Genomic DNA, 18960 nt, shown 5'->3' on the forward strand with positions numbered 1-18960 from the left:
CTTAATGAGCAGGGCCTTCAAAGTTCCCTTCTTGTATAAATGCAATCGCCTTGCAGCACTGTTTCCATTCAATCAATGTGGAGAATCGCTACTCACCTCATCCACTTCACCATCAACCTTCTGCACTGCCACCGCGTCGTCCATGCCGTGCAGCAACCTCCACCTTGTCCTCCTCAACCTGCAAAATGAAGCTAGCGCACAATTCATGTGCACTTCATTAAAAGGGCACTAACTCACCTACGCTAACAACACTGAAAACATGCAGGCTTTAACGCACTTGTCCATGTGTTGCAGGTAGAGCAAGATGCGCAGGCTTTGAAATGACAGGTATAAAACTAGTCTTCCCTGGTGGGCATTGCTGTAGAACCTGCAGGGGTATATGACCTAATAGGACATACGCAGATTGGTATCAAGCATGTAGCACCGAAGTAAACGAAGTACAAAGCACATTGACGAATTTAAAAAAAAGAATTGCGTGTACGATGACTAATCACTTCTATAGCTGTCTTTAAAATGGTCCAATTTCACGACATTGACTAACTTTCAAAAATGAAATACATGTGTAGTTACTCTCCAAATCAAGCGTAGTGAATTTTCTCTTATTTCTCATAGAACCACAGAGAGAGAGAGAGAGAGAGAGAGAGAGAGAGAGAGAGAGAGAATTACGTGTTGTCACAGTTGAAGGGAGCAAGGAGTCTTGGTGTCGATCACACAAGCTAATGCAAAACATCTTTGAGGGAAAAAATGATAGGATAGAGGGTTGTCCTCATGCAGAGTGCATTGAGTACTATAATACATAACCGTACTGTGAGAAAAGAAGTGCGTGTCTATTTGATATATAGATTCAATGATCAAGATTGAGCTTGCTCTAACGAGGAAAACATGTGACTAAACTAAACTTAAGGAAGCATTGACAAACTAAAAAAATATGGAAAGCATCAACATACTAAAAATTGAAATGCACTATTGACTTGGTAATCATGTACGGGTGTCGTCCAATTGTGCAAGCTAGAGGAAAATGGTTGAATGAAGCTACATAAAAGCAATGTGAATAGTTAAACATTTCGTTTTGCAATTAGGTACAAGGTGAAAATGCTAAATATACAGTGCATGTCATACAGAAGTGCCATACAAAAGTATGGTGAAGAGTTGGCACTATGGTCTCTGATCCAAAAAAGTATAAGAAACGAAAGCCGTGCCTTGCCCCGTAGCATTTATGTGTGGCGCCAAGCAAACGTATAGGCATAGGAAATCAAATATAGATAATGGACCTTGCAATCTTGTCGAGTTGGAGTCGTGCTTATGTAGTCAAAAAGTCTAATATTGTGAATATATGTCCTCCCTGTCAGACACAAAATAAGAGTCAAAGAAAATACACAAGATACAAGATATTGATTAAGCTTAAAGAGAAGAAGAAGTAACTTTATATTGTACATCATAAACGGTGCATGGTTTATTGTACTGATGAATTCTCCGTTCAAAAGCCCCACTCAAACCTAGTGAAGCACGTTGTTTCCACGAGCTATCTTATAAATTGCACCAAAGTTTACATATCTCAATCATTAGCAACTGTCTTCTTTTGAAAATGTAGTGTTGACGAAGAGGTGACGGGTGCCGGACCTATCCAAATTAGGCGGGCAAGTGTAGTGGTTTTGAGCCCCGTTTTGAGGGCTCTAATAGCACCTTCACCACACTCATCATCTCCTTCTGAACAGCTATGGACCAAGGTTTAAAGCTTTCAACCTATTGTTATAGGTTGTACCAGAGGTGGTGAAGGTGAGGTGGATCCCAACAACATCTGGTAAGGAGATCCCATAGATGTTAGTGGCATCATTCAACAGAGGCAGCTGGTAAGGGAATTCCACAGACGTCGGTGGCATCATTCAGTAGAAAGAGTGTCTTACATAGGACAATTGAATTGAGTGTGCTTCTTGTACGTCTGGCAGAGGATATGTAGCATATGGCTTTCATATGTTGCAACAATTGCCACTTGTTGTCAGCCAGTGTGTGGAAAGATCGGAGTGTTTCCTTTTTTCAACGACAACGGAGCTGATCGCTTTTCTTTGCTCAGCTAATTGCTTCTTTCTTCTCTTTGACACATGCTTGGTCTTATCAAAACTGTTGCTTATTACTTTAGCCCGCCGCTTCTTCTGCTTGAGTTTTTGAGTAAGTTCCTCCTGACCTTCACTTTTTCCTTTGTGTGCAACCTACTTCTCCATTTGATGTGGTGAGGTATCATCTCTGGTCGGTTGAGAATCTGCAAGCTGAAAACTCTTCAGAAAAAGCTTCCGTGGATTCAAATTCTGTAGATGATGACAATACATAGTTAGATGCATTGAAGAACGGCCAATGTCCTCCTTCACAGCAGTTGCCAGCTTCAGCTCTGATGATTATCTAACTTGCGGTTCTGAAGCTTTTAATTTGAAAGTAGAAACATTGCATCTCATGTCAATGCATGGGAAAGGTTTGTCGTTGTTGCAGCTCATTAGCATTTGATGTGGCAAGATATCGATAATGAGCATCTACAAGCTGACAAAGCTTCATGCAAAGATTCTGTGGGTTCAGATTCTGTAGATAATTGCAATACAGAATTAGATGAGGATGAAGCTAGATGCAGCAATGTCCTATTCAACAGCAATTATATCGTCAATTGCGCGTCCCATGCGTGACCTCTTCTCTTTGTGCTGCTCGTCGGCTGTCTTTCTCCATTGTTGGTGCTCTACCTTCCCTTGCAGAAAAAAGCCCGCTAGGCGTCTAGCAATGGATCTTACATCGCATATTCAGTCCGAGTATGAGGAGGTTGGATTAGAGTTGAATAGAGTCCTTTGTTGAAGTAGTCTGCAGCTTGTTTGCTCGCTAACTCCTCCTGTAAAAGCCGCTCTCCAATTCAATTTGCCAACCTGCTGCACTTTGTAGACAAGGCCATGCCAATCTCCTACACCAAGTAGGCGACCCACAAAAGGTCTTGCATCAACGGACCCCAGAAGGCGGCATAGCTGTTGGCTGATGGCAGCCCGCACAGGCCTCTTTGCTGGTATCAAAGCCTCTGTTTCCAACCAGCTCCGCTCCGCTGCAATAGGCCATGATAAGCGCAAGCTGATGTTGAGATGGAGGAGAGCTGTGTTGATTTCGTTGAGACAGGCATGCGCCAGAGCCCTCTCATCCACATCTCCTCTGTTGATCTTGGAGATAGCGTCTGATATCTGTACTCGAAGCTCTGCAGCGGCAGTCCCCTTTTATTTCTCCTCTATCAAAGCTACTGGTCGGCTATTTTTACTGTGCTGCTTGTCCTCTCCTCACTCTTCAACTCCTTGCTCGACTCTCCTTGCTACTAGCTCCTTCTTCTCACTGAAATTACCACCTATCCCCGCATTCAATCCTTCAATGTCGCTCGTCTGTGGTTGTCTCCCTATTCAACTAGCGGCGTTTTGTTTTGCATCACTCCGGATGAGATGGTTTTTTTTTAATAATATTTATAGCAACTGCCACGTGGTCGCTGGTGCGTCCAAAAGAGCCTTTGGCTCACCAAGTAAACTAGTCTTGCTTGGTGGGACTCGCTATATAACATCTATAGAATAATCATGTAGCGCACGCCAATTGCAATCAAATCCAGCTTATTAAACTTAGGGTTTAGATTCTAGAAGCCACTACTGAAGGACATTTATGTTACCCGCGTTCGTCTTCATTTTAACTTTTGTAATGTCAGTTTGATTGTACAACTGATTCAAGGCAAGGTTGTTATAGTGTTGGACAGTTCATCTTGTGAGTACATATTGATTATCGTAGTAGAGTTGTTGATGTAGTCATGCACATGCGTCTTATTTATAATACATGCACCCAGGGTACAAACAAGAAAATAGATAAAGCATGAATGAACTGCAACTATAAATGAGGTGCTTTACTGACCTGCAATGTTGTACTGCTGCTTTTCGATTGTCCAATCTATAGGCCGATATTTGAGTGCAGCTACAAAAAAGCAACGTGAATAGTTGAACATAACATCTTGCAATGAAACGTCACAGATTGAAAGTGCAAAGTATAATATAGTGCACGTCATACAGAAGTGCCATACAAAAGCATGGTGGAGAGCTGACATTGTGGTCTCTCTAAAAAATTATAAGAAACGGAAGCCATGCCCTGCCCCGTAGTGTTTATGTGTTGCGCCAAGCAAACGCATGTGAATGGAAAATTGAATGCAGATAACGGACCTTGCAATGTTGTCGAGCTGAAGTCACGCTTGTGCAATTGGAACATACAGTGTTGTGAATATATGTCCTGCTTGTTAAAAATCCTCCAACTGCCCGTTTGTTTTCCCCTACAGTTTTCTCTTGCTCTTATTAAGGATACCCCATATCTAGCCACCAGTGCCCCGACTGCAAATCTTGTTACTCAATGACCTCCTTTGCTGAAGCACTGCTCCCCCATTAATTTCTCTACACTACTCGTTAGTGGTTCCCTATTCTTTGTAGCTGCACGCTCTGTTTAGCTTCTCTTGCCTCGTTCTTACCTGCTCATCAACTAGCACTGCTCGTTGCCTCTTTATAACGTTACAACTCTCCTTAGAACAATAAATGCTTTATTGTTCTGTTTGTAGATCCCAACCACCTGCTTGTTCACCTTTTGTGAAATCTTGTTCATTTTCCCTCTTTAAGTTGGTTTATGACCTTACACCAAGTGACACCAACTTCCCAAGTCTTCTTTACGCCCTCAACCTACAACTGCCCACCCATCAACTCTTCTGCACTTAAAGAGAGATCCATCCAAAAGCGATTGGCAGTTTTGTGAGCAGTGCGGAAGTGCCATTGTGACAGCCAGTTCATGATGGAGAACCTATTGCATCGAGAAGGTAAAATAAGCATTCTAGGCCACTTGAACGGTTTACCGAGGACCTTGCAAACCCTGGTTACTTGTTATATTTTGCAGATCATGAACCTTAAAGGTACTTGGGGTGCTTGCCGACATGATGAGCACTCTCAACGATCAGATATTTGGTGCGATCAAGGCATGGCAGAGATCTATTCTAGTGCTATTGAGACAAAAGATATCAGATTTCAATCGATGATCAGTGGGCATAATCTGGAGTCGAGTCACCAAACTAATACTTGCTTTTGAAACCTGCGAACTGCCTGAGAACGCCTACAGACTGCATGCCTGTGAACTGCGCGAATAGACACCTGTGGTGCCTGCGAACTGCACGCCTACGAATTGTGTGAACTGCTGCAAGTCCTGTTTGCAAACTGGAGGCTGCGACGTTGTAATGTCGTTTTACTTATTTTAGCTTTAAGATTTTCACTTGTTTGCTAGCGTGAAAAGCTTCCAGCGAGAAGCTACCAAGTGGTGGCTTGTGCGATCAGATAGGGGGAGAAGAGCCTTTGGCTCACCAAGTAAAAAGCTATATTCTAAATCTTTCCTATTTCATCCCATGATGTCGCCCTTCTACACATTGCCTTGGCTTCTAGCTCTCTGCAGACCTTCTAAAGAAGGACAAGCATTGACGTCGTCTTTCTTTGTGTGCGCCTATACGTAGGTGGTTGTCGACGTGAAAATAAAGCGGTTTGGGAACGAGAACTTGAGAAGTACTTTTAATAGGAGACCGATGAGTAGTTGTAGGAGGACGAGAGAATCCTACTTTGCTCTCGAGTCGCGTCCAGCCTCCCCTTGTGTGAGAACGCCTTTCTCTACAGAGCAACACTCTTCTTGCTGTGGCCTTCATGTTTTGAAGTACAATACATGAGCCAATTTGTATTCTATTCTCAAATGCGCTTGTGACACAGAGCTACTTTTCAGTGCTAGTTATTGAGGCCATCGGATTCCGATCAAAGGCAATGGCCTAGGTCATGCCAAATGGCAGCTTGTATGATCAAGAAATCAAAAGACGACATTAGGCTCACCAAGTAACCAAGATCGTTGTGATCGTTGTTGTGCTCGATTCGCATCAAGTGAAAATAGCTCTCTGGCCTTGCCCCTATTGAGAATCAAGGCACTGCCAAGCACACAGCCCTTGTGTAATTAATTCAATATGTAAGCATTGCCTTGAAGACCAAAGCATAGGTGATTTCATTCGGAGAGACGCTTTGACTTTGCATCTGCCGGAAACAACCCAGAGCTTCCTGGCCATGCCCTGTACCACATATCTTGTAAGCAATACATTCCAAGAGTTCACATCCTGCACAAGAAGCTCCTCAAGTAGTTTTTGTGCTTTCTGAAGTACACCATATTTGGCATACATGACGAGCAAGGCCCTGACTAGCGATACCATCGTGAATTTTCTTATCAACGTCTTGCATAGTGTCACATGCCTTCGAGACGAAAGCATAGGTGATTGCATCTGGAGAGATTCAATCGCTTCACATTTGTTGAAAGCAGCCCAGGGATTCCTGGCCCTGCCACATTTGGCATACATGTCGACCAAGGTTGTGCCAAGCATACCATTTTTTTTTCAACAGCCCTTGACTAACAATATCGTCATGAGTTTTTTTGTCCATCTTAGCGTCTTCCAATTGCCACATGCCTTCAAGATGTAAGCATAGGTTATTGCATCTAGAGAGATGCACTCGCTTCGCATTAGCTGAAAACAGTCCATAGCTTCCTGGCCCGCTCCTGTTTAGCGTATCCAACAATCAGTGCATTCTCGATATCAGCATCTTGCATAGTGCCAGAACGCAAGCATATGTGTTTGCATCTAGAGAGATGCCATCTCTTTGCATTTGCTGAAAACAGCTCATAGCTTGTTGGCCGTGTCCTTGTTGGGCATATCTTGCAATCAATGCGTTGCAAGAAACGACATTCCAGATGAAAATCTCAATGGCACTCCAAGAGACGACATTCCAGACAGAAAGCACCTGAAGCAAGTTTTGTGCTTTTTGAGATGCACCACATTTGGCATACATGTCGACCAAGACAATGGCAAGCACGATGTTTTTTCTACACGACCCTTGACTAACAATATCATCATGAATATTTTGGTCCATATCAACGTCTTGCATAGAGACACATGCCTTCATAATGCAAGCATAGGTGTTTGCATTTGCATCCACTGAAAATAGCCTAGAGCTTGCTGGCCCTGTCCTTGTTGGGCACATCCATCAGTCAATGCTTTGCAAGGAATGACATTCCCCACAGGAAGCTCAAAAACGACCCCTGACTTACAGTAGCATCATGAATATTTTGGTCCATATCAGCGTCTTGCATAGTGCCACATGCCTTCACAATGCAAGCATAGGTGTTTGCATCTGGAGAGATGCCATCTCTTTGAAGTTTGCATCCGTTGAAAATAACTTAGAGGTAGCTGGCCCTGTCCTTGTTGGGCAAATCCTGCAATCAATGCGTTGCAAGGAACGATATTTCGGACAGGAAGCTCGCCAGGCACTTTTCTGAGCCATCTGAAATATTTAACATACATGTCAACCAATCAACAACATCTCGTGTAATTCCACACGCCTTTAAGATGCAAGTGTACATAGGTGATTGCATCTGGAGAGATGCCATCTCTTTGCATTTATTGAAAACAGCCCAGAGCTTCCTTGCCTTGTCCCTGTTGGGAAAATCCCGCAATCAATGCACTCCAAGAGACGACATTCTAGACAAGGATTTCCTGAAGCAGGTTTGTGAATTCTGAAGTACACCACATTTGGCATACATGTCAACCAGCCGACCAAGGCAGTATCAAGCATAAAAGCATAGGTGATTGCATCTCGAGGGATAGGTCTCTCTTCTCACACGTTGAAAACAGCCCACAACTTCCTAGCCATGCCGGTCTCTGTTGGGCATATCCTGCAATCTGCAAACAACCCAGAGCTTTCTTGCCGTGTCCCTATTGGGCAAATCCCGCAATCAATGCACTCCAAGTGACGACATTCTAGACAAGAAGAAAACAGCCCAAAGCTTCCTAGCCATGCCAATCCCTGTTGGGCATATCCTGCAATATGCAATCAGTGCGTTTGAAGAACGCAATAGATTGAGAGTAGCGGCACAGATTGAGATTGAAAAGCAACGATCATGGCAGCAATCGGGCCGTACGATCGTGGCAGTAATCGCACGTCAAATAATTCTCTACGTAGACGAGTGTGCTGGCTAATTTGAAAAAAAGGGCCTTAGGCTCACCAAGTAAAAACAAAGCATCCAAATTGCCACGTGGCACCCATCCCAAACATCAGCCAAGATTTGCACCAGTAAGGCCAAAAAAGCCCTAGGTTGCTCGAGCACTTCGAACTGCAGAGAGAGATCACTCTCAGGTGTCATGGCACTGCTGAGGCGGATTCTAACATCCACTACCCGTGTCCAATCTCGGCTTCTCTTTGCGCCTGCCACAGACAGCTATCGTCGACTTTTGACATCGTCATCCTTCTCACATCGTCCTCCTCCTCTACTCTTCTCTCATCCCCTACTTGCCCACCCCAAGGGTCCTCCTCCGCAGGCCAAGGGAAAGGATGGAGGCCTGAGGATCTAAGAGGTCTTTGGAAGTCTGCAAAATTCTGGTATGCTGTTTTCATGGGGCTGCTTGTGAATGAGACTTACTGTGTATATCTGGCATGCCGGGGAGATGCCCCACGCCAGAGTCATGGGGAAAATGATCTATGGATCGCTTTAAGTTCAAGAAATCAACGTCAGATTCAAGGGCGTTTGTGAAGATATCTGCAACATGCTCATCCATCATTTTCACGTACTCATCAAGGTTGATGTCCGATAAAGTCAGAATGCACCTCAATGCGCTTCTTCCTCGCATGAAACAATGGGTTACAAAAGATAATTATATACTACTAAGGTTGTCACAATAGATGACAACAAGTCTGTGTACATGTACTTCAAACTCTTGGGATAGCAATTGCAAGAATGCTGCCACACATGCGAATTGTAGCACCCTTGTACTCTACCTCTGCACTTGAGAGATAAATTCTAGGTTGCTTTTGGTTGCTCCACACGCCCAAGTGAAAACATGAATCTGCTAGTAGACTTGTGATCATATGTACCAATCCAATGTGCCATGTATTACTATAGAGCTTCAACTCAACATGAACCCAATAAAAGAGTTCATGATCTAAAGTAACACTCACACAACACAATGTGCACCTCACTCCATCCAAGTGTGGCTTTCTAGGAGACTACATAAACTGACTCACCAATCTAACTATGTAGATCAAGTGTCGGGATATGAAATAGTCAAGTAGATCAAGCTACACGCAATCTTCATGGACATGGTGCATTTTCAAGTACTTGACATGCATCTTTGGGGAGGTCACTACAATAAAAAAAGCATATAATGTGGGTTCAATAATAGGGATTATTTTATTCTATAGTTTCTCACATTTTTCACATACAAAAGGGTGTTGAAAAAATGACCTTGAAATTTTTTTACAAATTGAATAGGAAAGGGATCCCATTATTGGTAAAAAATTTGCAGCTAAGGGGTTTTATAAATAGTCCTTTATAAGTATAGGCTTTGCATATAGTGACCCCCCCCACCTCCCTCCCTCTGGCATGAGCTTGCATCGTTTTCAAACTTCAAATTCTATTCCAAGGGCATTGCAATAAGCTTACAATCAACCATGCAATACTTTGTTAACATGTCCAAAGCATACTGCCTTTCTGACAATCATACACCCTCTTGTGTGCGAATAATGTTGATACTCAAAAAAATATGGTATGGCTTACAATTAGTCATACCATACTTTGTTAGCATGTCCAACGCATATTGGCTTTTTGACAACCATACACCCTCTTGTGTGCAAATAATCTCAATACTTGAAAAGTAACACAAGTCTCCCAAATTGTTTATCTCAAATTCTTGGATAAGTAGATCATGTACATGCTCTACATCAGCCACTTTATCACCACCAACAATCAAATCATATACATAAATGCAAATAATCACAATGTTTGCATCATTATTTTGCATATACGTACAACGAGTGATCTGCATCAAACTTCCAAAGAGATTAGAAATACTACAATCCTCTCATACTAAGCTCTAGATGCTTGCTTTAGCCCATATAATACTTTTTTTAACCTGTATACAAGGCCACATACATCTTATTTACATAAACCTATGGCTATGTCGTATATATAACTTTCTCCAAGTCTTCATATAAGAAAGCATTCTTTGCATCTATATGTTTCAACACCCATCCTAAAGTTGCAGCCACATTGCAATAAGCACACAAATGGTAGCCATCTTGGCTACACGTTTGGAAGTCTCCTTATAATCAATCCCACATGTTTGTGTATAACCTTTGGCCACAAGCCTTGCGTGCTTTGTATCTACTCACACTGGCATCACAATTGTGTGTTATCTTGTAAGACCGCTTACATCTAATTGCCTTATTCCTCCCATTTGGTAATGACACCAACTCCCATGTTCCATTTTCATAAAGGGAATCTATATCTTACCACCATTTTTCATCTTTAATAGCATCCTCAAAACAAGTGGATTCTACCTTCTATGTAATTTTCACCATATATGCACAATGATAAAGCCACATAATTGTCATAAGTCAATCTCTACACACATGATTTCTTACTCTCTCATATCTACATGGTCTAAGATCAATTCCAGTTTCTTTATTTCTTGCTTGCATTCTTCTTGCACTCATAGTCTTCACAGAGGACATGTCAAACTCCTCATCTAAATTTTGCTTAGAACCACTACTATCACCATCATCATAACCTGCACTCAAATTTGGCATCTTAAGGGCATCATCAAATTTTACCTTTTCTTTTCTCGATACTTTTTGAAGAGTTAGAAGGAATCATTCTTTCATGTAACCTGCCACTCGATGGCTTCTCATTGTGACCCTTGTAGTCCACTCAAAACCTATGGTTGTGCGTCTGTATTTTCTAGGGCCACATTCTCTCTTACACCAGTCACTAAATCATCCTTCACATCCGAATACCAATTGGGCATTTCATTAACAAACGTCTTTGCTCACCTTCACTTTATCTGTGAGAGGATTGTAGCACTTATACCCTTTTTGACCAAGGGAATATCCAATGAATTGTTAGCTGCTCAGCTAACATAAGCATTAAAAGGACATCATCATTATTTTTTATTCCTAATAACTGTATCAAAACCTCATTTATTAATGAGAAATCCCATAAAAGTTCAAATTTGTTGTATCACAATTGATTGTCAAAGAGTGTAACGAGGCCAGGGTTTCCAAAGTTGTAATTAATTATGGTTCTTAAGACTTATCACTGAGCCAAATTAGCTAGGGATCCATTTCTTAAACCTTTGCTAAGGTATAAAAGCCATTTTTTTGTACCTTTTGACCTAAGTTTTGGATAATGAAAGTGAGTGTACACTACATTAGAGTACTATGAGTCCTCTATTTTTTCAATCGTTCGTTTCTCCCTCATGCAGTGCTGCATCGTGATTCCGAGCATACCAACGCGCTCACATGTGAAAGCTCTTTCTATCTACGTAAGTTTCTCACAATGAAGTTGTGGTTTTAGTCGTGTCAGTCTATGAGTTGTTTTCATTCGTTACGCATCATACACACATCCAAATTGGTTTTCGACCATAGGAATAGATAGAACATGTCTTAAAGAAGCTATAGAGTGCTTCAGATTCCGAAGCCCAAAATATGATGATTATCTTTTGTGCGATTTTGCCCAAGTGTTAGAAATGACTTTTGAGCATGTGGGAATGCTAAAAATACTCTACACATTCTAGGTAGCAAGTTCCGTTGCATTTGGAGCACGCTAGCTACATGAATTCATCGTAAAAGACTTGCGGTACGAAGGTTATTTTTTGGTGTTTGACGCAAGCTTGAGACTGATTTTGGTGAGAGCACACTATACTTGAATTTTTTGAGAGATTAGCTCTCTTGTAGCATCTATGCACTAGTCGCGGGTCAGCTACGTCCCATAGATTGACATTTTATGTATGTGGTTCTCGCTTTGCTAACTGATATAGTGAGGCTTGGTAGTCGGTCGACATTTTGGCGCCGTTGACTGGGACGGGGCAACCTAGACTAGAGAATAACCAAAAGCATTCACTTAAACTTCCATCACTTCCTCTACTTTCAACTAGAGTAAAACACGTTTTCACTTTATCACTGCTAAGAGGTGCTTGAGAGTAGGGATACTCGGCAAGGACCTCTGTAGCATTGGTTTAGTAGGTTGGGCTAGGTGAAGTGTCCTTGAGACTAGGAAGTAGTTAGGAAGGGTAGCACCCAGATAGAAATTAGAGAATTGGTACAGAAAGTAGAATTTTTTACATTCGACACTCTTTTTTCAAGATTAATAGGAGTAGAGTAAGTAGAAAGCAATCAAGATTGCATCTGAATTGAGGTGCATTGAAAAACATTAAAAATCGGTAAGATTTATCTTTGACATGCCAAAGATAGACAGGGGGTTTTTGGGATTGAAACTGTGAAACTGAACTTACAAGGTGAAGATTCCTATTGATTTCGATATCGTTTGGACCACTGAGAACCAAGTCGGGTCCAAATCTGGTAAGAAAATCGTCAATTGTGAGAAAATTAAGGAAAGAAAAGTCAATTATGGCTAAACATTGAAACCAAGACATGGATAAGCCTTAAAAATTGTGGAAAAATCAATCTCTGAAGAAAAAATTACAAAATGTCAATTTTTCATAAAAATTTATCTTTGGTGCGTCAAAGATAGATTCCCAAAGAGAGGGTGAATTTTGTAAAATTTTCAATTGGCAAGGATTAATTGGAACATTATATAGCTCTTGAGAATGTTTGAAAAAGTTTGGAGCTCTGTAAGGGTAAAAAACACCAAAACCATTACATTGGGACAAAACCGAGTGGCAAAACACTAGTAAACACTCCAAACTTTGTGAAACTCATTGAATAAGCTTGAAATCACGTATGGAAACCCAACCAATTCACATTGGTCAAAAAAATAGGGAAAATTTATCTTCGACGATAAAATTTTCATCAAAAGGGAAATTTTGTTGATTTAACACCAAGGCATCCAAGTGATCGGAATTAGATTCACTCTCACATTAAGTTGTAGCCATCTTTGGCGCGCCAAAGATAGCATGCACAGAATTACAGAGTTTGGGGCACATTGAGTGTAACAAGTGATTGGTTATAGGAATTCTTAGATAATTTAGGATTTCAGATTAACTATTGTGAAATCACATACCGTTTGAAGTGTTGATGTGCTTGAAATCACATTTTGGAAAAAACAAGGACTAGATACAAAACAAAAGATATTTTTCCGGGTTTGATGTATACATATAGGAACTTAAGATCTGGTAGAGTATTGGGAGATTTGGGAACATTGGGGGAAAAATGTCATAATAACTAATATCTAATTCTCTTGAATGATTTTCACATGTTAAATTGATCATTTAATATGGGAAAGAGCCAAGGGAGAAAAAGCTAGATTATTGGTAAGGCTAGCAGATTGGTCACAATAGGGATCCAAAGGAGTAAAAATAGGGATCCAAAGGGGGACCATTTGCAGAAGAGCAATGTGCAAGCAATGGGCTTCAAAGACCTAAGGTTCAACCCATTAAAACTTCCAAAATGCTAAGGTTCCAAATTTCAAAGGGTAAGTCCAAATGGTCAAAGCTTAAGGAAATTGGATGCTTTGTAAGTGTACACAAAGTCTTCCTACATCCCTACATGGGAGGGGGCGAGCCCTAAAGGTAGGAGAAGAGAGAGAAAGAGGTGAGATAACACACACACACACACACACACACACACTCAAAGGCTCCCCTTTAGACAAAGGGCATAATGGACACATGTCAGGTTCCTAACCCAGTTTCCCCCAAAGAGTATTCAAATCCTATTGGATGACCATAGAGGTGGACCAATGAGAATTAGGCTAGAGTAAATTTAGTCTAATTAATTTATAAACACTTTATAAAAAAAACCAATGAAAATTAAATCTCCTGGATGATTATTGGACAACCTGCCAAGGGGTCCAATACGAATTAAAGAGCCCAATGGATTGCTTAATTCCTATTAAAGCTCTGTTGAACAGCCCTCCAGATGGATTTTTCTACGTAGTGATTGGAAATCCTGGAGTCGGTAAGACCACACAGTTATGTGATGCTACAAGGGATAGAGGGGCAACCATTTATGTCAATAAGGCTGCAAAAAATTCTTTTAAAGCCATACGGGCAAGTATTGATCGAAGGTACAATAGTCTGTCTCTCAATTTTATGTCATGGATACTCTCAAATCCAGCGTCAGGATTGGAAACCCTTAGCAGCTTGTCTTGGTGGGTCAAAATACTTAGACGGAAGCGTCTGCTCTTCATAGTTGACCATATTGGTAAGCTGGATCAAGCAGATGTTTTAAAGCTTGTTTCATGGGCTAAGACAGAAGCTGATCAAAAGGACATCCTGGTCATCCTTGTGGGATCCGAGCAGAGTAGCAGGCTACTTTCCAACTCTGATACCAGTATCAGAGCTAAACTTGTGCAGTATTATCCTCCAAGCCCGCAGGAGGCAAGGGAGGCTCTGAGAAAGTTCATCAGTACCCACCCAGATATGCATCACTTGGATGTGGAGGAGTGTCTGTACCTTTGGGGAATACCATGCGGCTCTGGTGCTTTCAGCGTATGAAAGGGAGGTCGTGAACAGCTGTGCAAAAATCAAACAACTCTCTGCAGCGTGGTCTTTGCCATTTACAGGTAAGTTGGCGAAAGAAAAAGAGAAGTTGTCGATGGAAAAAGAGAAGTTGGCGATGGCGAAGGAGAAGATTGCAAGAATTGAAGAGAGCATGTCGAACAAGGCTTATGGGCCTCATATGAGATATGAGATGAGCATGAAGCGGAAGAGCTGGTATAAGTAAAGTGGGGATCTGAAAAACCCACTTAGTTCTATGTAACTTCTAGCTTCTAACTTTTTTGGTCAACAACTTAGTTAAGAGTCTTCTTTTGATATCTTTCGGTTTCCTCTGCATAGTAACTTAGTTCGTTAGTTCATTTATTTTTGTGCTTTATTTTGTCTTTCTTTATGTTTGTAAACTCTCCATTTGTAAGTTAAGGTATGGTTTGCAATGGGCCTGCTGATGTTCCCAAATATTGGGACGTTCAGACTTGGTGTCTTTTGACAAGAGTTAGTATTTGCCTCGTTTCCAAATGCTTGCTACAAATGTTGCAAAATAAGTCACCTTGCTAGGGATTGTGGCACAAAATGAGGACGTGGCATGTTGAATTGATGAGACCCAAAGTTATAAGTTGTTCCAACTTATGGGCACCTGTTGACAAGGCCCCAAGAGATGCTAGGAGATTAAAAAGGCTGGCAGGCAGTTGTATGGGACATTGCAATTTGCACTCGCATGTTGATGTGTCACAACGTACATAATTTTTTGTTTCTTGTTGCCAGCTTTTGGGACCTAAAGCTTTCAAGTTTGAAGCTTTCATGTAATTGCTTTTCCATGGCCAAAGGCCTTTAAATAAGACCCAAGGGCCACTCTCTGGCTTAGTTGTGCTGACGAGCTTACGAGCAGAGAGGACTCGCGGGCAAAAATACCCAATGGGCTTGCTGATGTTCCCAAATATTTGGACATTCATATGGGTAGATTTGGTGCCTTTCGACAAGAGTTCGTATTTGCCTCGTTTCCAAATGCCTGCTACAAATGGTGTAGAATAAGTCACTTTGCTAGGGATTGCCTCGAGCCAAAAGCTGTTCGTAATCCGGTGGTTAGTTTAACTTGGAGGCGTGTCACCAGGAATGTCATGCTCCCTGCGGATGACACTCCGCCAAAAGGAAAGACCAATGACTAGGAGGTGATTTGCGAGGAGGTGGTTGAAGGGACGAGCTGTTTGTCTCACAAGGGGATGCCAAGCCTCCTTCGAACCCATCAAGCCAATGAAAGATGCTTGTGATAGTCGGTTGAGATAATCAAAGAGATAGAGTGCCAACCAATTGGAATGCAAGAGATGCATGGCAATCCTATCATTGAGACTCTAACCTACAAAGATTCCATCCAACTCGACAATTCTGCAGGTGGATCAGAGGTCCATAAATGGGATCTTATCATCCATATTGTTAACGTTTCAAGACCAACACTATCAATCTATCAATTACAAGCTAGTTTGTGTTTACCTTAGCTAGAAAGGACGTATAGGTACAGGGTGGCACCGCACCCTTTATCAAAACTGATGTATCTAGCTCTTTGTGACTTGGATGTTTTTTGATACCATGGGTTGGTGGGAGCATGGCTCTCACTGTAATTGTTTTGGTTTCTTAATTTATATACCCATTGACTATTGTGAGTTTGGAAAAAAAAAGGGTATGGTTTGCAATGGCACAATTAAAGAGTATGCGGGAGCATGGCTCTCACTGTAACTGGTGGTTTCTTAATTTATATACCCACTGACTATTGTGAGTTTCGAAAAAAAAAAGGTATGGTTTGCAATGGCACATTTAAAGAGTATGTGGGAGCATGGCTCTCACTCTAACTGTTGGTTTGGGAAAAAAAGAAGAAGGTATGGTTTGCAATGGCTTCTTCCCTTCAAAAACTCAAAGGATTTTAATGGTACACTTATTTTGCAGTTGCACAAAAAGAGTTGTAGATTTATGTAAGATGAAGGTCCACTCAAGGCTATGCTTTATGCTAACTAATTAGCCTAGGCTTGTTTATACGGACTACTTGGTGGAATACGGGTGTACACATGTGATTCAAGCCATATTGTTTTTGAAAGACCGGTAAAGAATTGTCCTTATAGGGGGGGGAATTAAGGCAAACTAAGCTAAAAGCAAATAATTTTCACTTAAGAAGTAAACACAAAATCAATACAATGTATCGATTTTTTGCTTAGTTTTGAAAGAAAGTAAACCTTAAGTGAGTATCAAAATTTTGCTTGCTTTTGGTGGAAAGCGGACAATAAGGATTGCACGAATAGCTCTACCATTACTTCAATTAAGATTGTTAGTGTTAGAAAAAACCTAGGGTCTAGTGTATTTTATCTGCCTGAAATTGTAAAAAAACATGAAAATTTACACAGTGTTTAGTGTAACTATACTGACAAAAGCTTCAAATTTTGACCTAAAATCGGGAGAATTTCAAGTTTTCCCTTATTTCACCGATTAAGGAAAATGTATTTTTCTAGCAGTGGGAATTTTTGTAAACAAGATATTATATCACATACAACTGCCTCCACAATTGCACGCCGGTGTGTCGTGCTCGTGGGAACAAAATGTAGTCCGTGCTATTCGCGCTCTCGCAAACTTTTGGTGTCTGCAACTGTGGTCCACCGGTCTTGATGCCCTGATTTGTTCATTCCACTCCATGTGCCAAGCCATGCATTCGACGCCTTCGGACAACGAGATGCAAAACAACGCCGCCATCAAAGCAGAAGGGCGCACAAGGGGCGGAGCAGGGCTGGTAGATGAGCTTATGGAAGAGAGAGGTGGGGAGGTGAGAGAGCAAGAGAAAGAGCACAACAAAGCAAGCCCAGATGCTTCACCTGCATCACTTGATAAGAGCTCGTCTCATGCTTTCTTGCTGGCGGGGCGCACGACACCGTGTGGGTGATGGGACAGGTGACCTTCGTGCTATATTATTAAATGGAAACTTACCAAAATATGTGGAAAGCCCCAAAATACCCCCAATGTACCCCTCATATACGGCCAAAAAATTCCAAAATTTCCTTCAATTTTGATAAATTCCCAAAATGCCCATAATTAACCTCGCAAAGATCTCTAAAAGCAATTTCTTTTGCAACTCTTCATAAGAAGATGAATTCTCCTCAATTGAAGATGATAGAACTAGGATTTTATCATTTCTTGAACACATATGCCTCTATTCATTAGCTCATTAGTGAATGATTTGGTTTAAGATTGCAAAAGATAGATCTCCATTGTCGTAAACATTAAACTATGTGTTAGCGGGTCGTCGCGACGGACGTCTGCAGCATAGCTTTTTGGTACTAACATAATATCAATACTCATGGAAGTGACTCGGATGGGGCACGGAGACTCTTTGAGATCGTCAATCTCAAGAAGTGAACCTTAACAAGAAAACACACCAACTCAACAAGAAAACCAACACTCAATGATCAAGGAAATCTTCCTATGTCCTCTCACAACTGTAGGTCGTCACGTCATTTCCGCACTCAAACGGAATTGAAATGTAACGAAACTTTAGGAGGAGGTCCACGACACCTAGAGGCACTATCCTACCAAATCTGGTCGCAATCTGACAAGGTACCAAAATCACGATCCATCATGAAGAAGGTCTTGAAAACTGCAACAGAACTATCCAACCGCCCTATGGTCTAAGAACACTCTCCTATGGTCAAAACAACTAAAAATATTGATTTAGGCACTCAAATATGAGGATTAGGCTCACTAACACGTAGTCACGAACCTCAACAAAACTCACAATTCTTACACTTAACTGAAAAAGCAAGGAAAGAGGGACACAAAGCAAGTTTCGGATTTGAAAATGGATTACCCAATCACTAGAAAGGTCGATTACAAGTTGGAGCAGCTTTGTAGCTTAAGCGTACATTTTCAGAGCTCCTTTCTTCTCTAAAGATAAGCCTCCTTTCACATTAAAGTTATTGACCTTTATAGCTAGGGCATTCTAAATGGTCAATGGCTAGTTCACATGGACTTTAACAAATGTCATGACAGCATTACAACTCAGGGAATTGACCTGCTACTCTGGAATCAGGATTTACACAGAGTATCACTATACTAGCTCGACAAAATAATAAACTATAAATGTGGTGTCCGGCTACGTGTCTGGCCACCGTTCTTGGTTTGTCTCTTAACATTCCCCTCTTCCAAAATCGTGTCGTCCCTTGACACGATCTTGTGCAGTCTTGTCATAGGGTTGTGTTTAGCTTTGTCTTCAAGGTTGGTCTTCAGCTTGGGAAGTGCTTTGTCGCGTTGATGATGCTCCCCCTTCCTAGAGTGATTCATATCTGTCATGTTGTTGATATGTGACTTGATCTTTGATTATCGAGACAACTTTTCTTCTCATTGCTCAGTCTTCTCTTTGTTGTCAGTCTTGGCCACCGTAC

The 18960-nt window shown here is 41.4% G+C and overlaps 2 protein-coding genes and 1 long non-coding RNA gene across 3 annotated transcripts; 1 reads left to right on the plus strand and 2 right to left on the minus strand.

The window, feature by feature from the left end:
* Window positions 1–1060: 1060 nt before the first annotated feature.
* On the minus strand, window positions 1061–4341 carry LOC147465209 (uncharacterized). The gene is made up of 3 exons (XR_015188989.1): window positions 4209–4341; window positions 3907–3966; window positions 1061–1342 (listed from the first exon to the last, which is right to left on the minus strand). It is a non-coding gene; the product is annotated as an uncharacterized LOC147465209 (long non-coding RNA).
* LOC147465210 (uncharacterized) lies at window positions 4085–6427 on the minus strand. Its single transcript, XM_086518873.1, has one exon. It carries the CDS (start codon window positions 6425–6427, stop codon window positions 5966–5968), a length of 462 nt encoding a protein of 153 aa, XP_086374999.1. The 3' UTR covers window positions 4085–5965.
* A 7694-nt stretch (window positions 6428–14121) lies between these two features.
* LOC147465211 (uncharacterized) lies at window positions 14122–14576 on the plus strand. The gene has a single exon (XM_086511328.1). It carries the CDS (start codon window positions 14141–14143, stop codon window positions 14543–14545), a length of 405 nt encoding a protein of 134 aa, XP_086367454.1. The 5' UTR covers window positions 14122–14140; the 3' UTR covers window positions 14546–14576.
* The last annotated feature ends 4384 nt before the right edge of the window (window positions 14577–18960 follow it).

Source organism: Adiantum capillus-veneris, chromosome 1 (genome assembly GCF_014529385.1).
Source record: "Adiantum capillus-veneris isolate H3 chromosome 1, ASM1452938v2, whole genome shotgun sequence".
Classification (NCBI taxonomy): domain Eukaryota; kingdom Viridiplantae; phylum Streptophyta; class Polypodiopsida; order Polypodiales; family Pteridaceae; genus Adiantum; species Adiantum capillus-veneris.

Bases quoted from the DNA above. Each gene is read 5' to 3' on its own strand.
- LOC147465211 (XM_086511328.1), top strand. From the start codon at position 14,141: ATGTCATGGATACTCTCAAATCCAGCGTCAGGATTGGAAACCCTTAGC.
- LOC147465210 (XM_086518873.1), bottom strand. From the start codon at position 6,427: ATGCTTGGCACAACCTTGGTCGACATGTATGCCAAATGTGGCAGGGCC.